Genomic DNA, 4,654 nt, shown 5'->3' on the forward strand with positions numbered 1-4,654 from the left:
TGATTTAGTGTATGTGCCCTATATGAGTGTGTGTACAGCAGGCCTAAAACAATGGCCCTCTCAGATTACATCTCTCTGTCTGTGGAGGCTGTAAAGGGGGGCAGGAGAACTCCCACTGGCTACCCCTCCCGCCTCTCCTGTCCGGGCCGACACTCTGATTGGTTCAGGCCACGTATATATTTACACCATGGGTTCATCAAAACTCACTACAACTTTCAAACTCAGCACAAGAACTATATATACCATCTGGAGTTACAAAACATTAACATCTGTGGGATTTTATACTTCTGAAACATCCGAAAACAAAGAGTGCAGCCTTTTCTAGCTCTTTTTATTTCTTTTTATGATTCCTTTCATTTGGGTTACTGGTCAGTCTGTATTTAAAGTAGCTTAAAGTAGCATAGAGACATCCTGGTGTTGCTTCTATCCAAAGACAACAGCGTGCTTTTACCGTGGTGGTCTTGCTGGAATGAATATATCTGAGTCTAGTTGCTGTCAAGAGGCCAGTTCTCAGCTTAGCCTGGTTGCGGAGCGTGGGACATGGGGTGCCTCTTCCAGCACTCCGGGCCCTGACCGGGGACATGGTTTTGACCGCAGCCGGACCACAGAGCTGGCACCGGTGCCTGGCTCTGGAACACAGACAGGGTCCCGAACCGGAGGGGCCGCAGCAGAGGCCAGGACGAGAAGCCCGGACTCAACCCGTGCTGGAGCGCTGACCCTGGGCTCTGGTGAGGGGAAATCAGGGGGGGAGTCGAGGATAAGGAGGCCGATGAATGCCTTCATGGTGTGGGCTAAAGATGAGCGCAAACGTCTGGCCCTCCAGAACCCAGATCTGCATAACGCCGTGCTCAGTAAGATGCTGGGTAAGACGCTCGCTATACACCACATCACACAGGGGTTAAGCAGGGGTCAATCTAGTGCATTGGCAGGGGTGCGATGTCTCAGATGTGGCATATTTGAAAACTGGTGGTTTAAAATCAGATTAAGAGTTTAATAAAATTACCACATATATATTGATGTGTCAGAATTGCCTAATTAATACGTTATAAATGTTAAAATAAATCAAAATAAATTGAAAAACAAAATTGTTAATGTGAGGTTAATAGAGGAATAATTGGTCTTGAGATCCATAAAAAATTATACTGCTAATAAATGACAGCACTGGGTCAAGCAAAGATGACCACATTATTTTCATTATTTTATTTAAATCTTTAGTAAAGGGCCATAAAATGAAGTTCATAATGAATATAATAATTAAATGCTCAATAAAAATGATCAATACATTTTTGTATTATATAATAAATTATATTCATGTTGCACAGAATCATGTCTTTCATTGTTTCATTGTCATATGACCTTATTATAAACTCAATTTTATAATTGAAAAAAAATAAAAGGTGCCAGTTTATTATAATCTTACAAAAATGAACTTTGTATGCTGCTCAGAATTATTGATTAGAAAAGCCTTGGGTGCACATGATATGGAAGTAATTTGAAAAGTTTGTAAATCTTGCACAATATTTGTGTTTGGCTGTTTCTCAGGGAGACATTTTGATGTCCTTATTTTTTGAAATATAACAGGGCTGTGGCAGACACACAAGCTGCCGATTGTCTGAAGCCATTGACCCATTAATAATTCAAATACTACAACCCAACCGTACCAGTTATATGTAATGATTCGCTCATGTCACACACACGTTTGTCAGTACTTGTGTTACATCTGTTTTCACCAAAAGCTGCTGCAAATGTAATAATTGTGACAGCTCATTTAAAAATCATTTGTGCATGATTATATTTGTATATTTATTCCACCAGAGAGCTAAATTACATACTTTTTTTCTAAATAATCGGAGGAATATGGCTCAATAACCTGGCATTGTTTCTGCATTAAATTAGAACAATGTTGTAATGACTAAACAAGGTATGATAAAAATCATATTTATAAACTACTAAAGCAAAAACAGCAAACGCAAAATGTAGCACAATGAATCCTGAAACAATAACACTGATTGGATGATGTTTTTAGGTCAATCCTGGAAGGCTCTAAGCACACTAGACAAGCGTCCGTTTGTGGAGGAAGCCGAACGACTGCGTTTGCAGCACCTCCAGGATCACCCGAACTACAAATACCGTCCTCGCCGCAAGAAACAGCCCAAGAAGATGAAACGAGTGGAACCAGGTTTGCTCCTCCAAGGCCTCGCTGGTGGCCCGGGACCAGGAGACGCTTACTCGCTACACCGCCATGCCCATCATCTGCTGCCTCCTCTGGGACACTTCCGAGACCTCCACCCCTCCAGAGCTCCAGAGCTGGAGAGTTTCGGCCTGCCGACGCCAGAGATGTCACCACTAGACATGTTGGAGGAGGGAGGCGGAGATTCAGTGTTTTTCCCCCCTCACATGCAGGAAGATGTGGGTCTGGGTTCGTGGATAAACTACCACCAGCATCCAAACCATCAGACTGGCCACCACCCTCACCACAACTCCCATAACCTCCAGCATTCCCACCCACACCTCAACCAGAAGTCTCCACTGGCCTGCCTCCCTCTGCAGGAGAAATGCCTGGTTGTCGAGTCCACGAACCCTAACGGTCTCTACTCCAACATGAGCCTCCCAGAATCTTCCAAGGTTCCTCACACTCCCACACCTGCAGGCTATTACGGTCAGATATACGGGAGCAGTCAGTCCCAGCCTGCCTTCACCTCTCATCTGGGCCAGCTGTCTCCACCGCCCGAGACCTCGGCAGTCGCTCAGGTCGCTCCGCCCTCTCTGGACGCTGTGGACCAGCTGGGACCCTCGGCCGAGTTCTGGGGCGAAGTGGACAGGATTGAGTTTGACCAATACCTGAGTGCAAGCAGGACTCGATTGAGCAGGAACGCTCCTTGCGAGGAGAGCAGCTCTTTGATATCAGCCCTGTCTGACGCCAGCAGCGCCGTCTACTACAGCGCATGCATTACGGGATAAAACTGCTTCTGCAATCTCCGTGCAGTCCTGAAGTCTGGTGCACATATAGCTTTTTTTTTTTGGAGTCTCAGATCTTTTTGATTTATTCGATTTACCTTCTTCAGGGAATCATCTTGCCCGGTTTCACGAATCACTGGAGGTTACTGAACTCTTTACAGGATGGTTCTCACCGTATAGACTTCACTAAATTGCATTTCACAGTATGACTAGTCATTTCTGGTCTTGATAACCTGTACTTTCTGAGACTGTGGTCAAATTTAACCGATAATTTTGCTGACTCCATCCAGCTACTGTATGCTTATGGTCTCAAATGAGGGTACTGGGACTTGGAAGTCAAGAATGTGAATATTTTTGCTATATATATATATATATTTTATTTGCCTTTTATATTGTTTATTTCTATTTTTATAGACATTTTATATAAGGTTGTATGAAAATATGTTTTGCACTGGGTATGTGAAAACCACTCAAGATTTTTATACTGCACTTAATATCTTTCAAACACTCTTTTTTTTCATGATATTTGACATATTTTGATCCATTGGCGACTAATTTATCTTGCATTTTTCCCTTCTGTGTGGTTGAGTGTTTGAATTGGTCATTTCATGTGGACATGACATTTTGTAATACTCTTAGCACTCGAGGAACATGTTGAGTTGGTAATAACTCTCCCCCTTTTGGTAATAATTATCTTCAAATAAAAAGAGTTTGCAATAAAAAAATGTCTCAGAGCTATTAAATCAAAGCAATTAAATTGAAAGCACACAATTGTTCATAGTATTTCACTAGCACACTTTCCCACACCACAGAGTGCATGTGCTTTTAAATATGTTTTTTCTTCTTAAAACAGTTTTAATTAAATACAAAAAAAAATGTATTACACAACAAAATGTATCAATGCATATATTGCAAAATAAAGTTGTCACTAAATATTGGGTACTTGTCAAAATCATTATACTTGAATTAGGTGTATATTTGCCTGATTTATATAAAATGGCGATGTGGTTGCAATTGTTGTTGCCTTTTGAGAGAAACGGAGAGCAGGGCCGCAATGTTTAAGTTGTAATCCAGTCTTGTCTCTCTGATTCCCTCCTCCAAGATTTTTGATCAGCCACAAAATGAGTTTGGCTCTTTAAGCTATTTTTTCCCCTAAAACCACGGACAAAAAGAAAACATTTTGGACTGTGGAGAACAAAACTGAAACTGTCTTCCCTTATGTCTTCATACAAAAAAAGGCAGCTCTGAGATTAAAGAAATGCTCCCTCATGTTGATTCATTCAATACTGCAGAACAAAAAGATTGATATAAGAGTGTGTTTCAAGAGGGAAAATAGTCTTTCCAAAGCATTTACATTTCAGGCAGGATGCCTAGTGTGTGTTATTCTTTACATCCAATGATACACATTTCATGTGTTCTTTTCGTTCATATCATGCTGACTATACTCGGATGTCTGTTGAATGACACACCACAGATTATTTTGCCAAGATGTTAAGTGGGCTCAGTTAGGTCCAGGTCAGCCATAATTAGCCATCAAATTAGCAGGAATGTTAAAACAGAGGAAGATCCTGGGGAAACTGGGGATGTTGGGATAGCAGGAATCTGTGTGTTGGAGAATATCTGTGTGTGTGTGTGCTGTAGGGGGAAGGATGTTCTAGGGAAGAGGAGCTTTTTTCACTCCTGACCAGCTCCCTAA

At 41.8% G+C, this 4,654-nt stretch overlaps 1 protein-coding gene across 1 annotated transcript; it reads left to right on the top strand.

The window, feature by feature from the left end:
* The first annotated feature begins 226 nt into the window (after positions 1–226).
* LOC107705673 (transcription factor Sox-18-like) lies at positions 227–3,498 on the top strand. The gene is made up of 2 exons (XM_016509065.1): positions 227–863; positions 2,027–3,498. The coding sequence occupies exons 1-2, from the start codon at positions 470–472 to the stop codon at positions 2,959–2,961; spliced, it is 1,329 nt and encodes a 442-aa protein (XP_016364551.1). The 5' UTR covers positions 227–469; the 3' UTR covers positions 2,962–3,498.
* The last annotated feature ends 1,156 nt before the right edge of the window (positions 3,499–4,654 follow it).

The sequence above is a fragment of the Sinocyclocheilus rhinocerous genome, unplaced genomic scaffold, assembly GCF_001515625.1.
Source record: "Sinocyclocheilus rhinocerous isolate Xijiao unplaced genomic scaffold, SAMN03320098_v1.1 scaffold263, whole genome shotgun sequence".
Lineage (NCBI taxonomy): Eukaryota > Metazoa > Chordata > Actinopteri > Cypriniformes > Cyprinidae > Sinocyclocheilus > Sinocyclocheilus rhinocerous.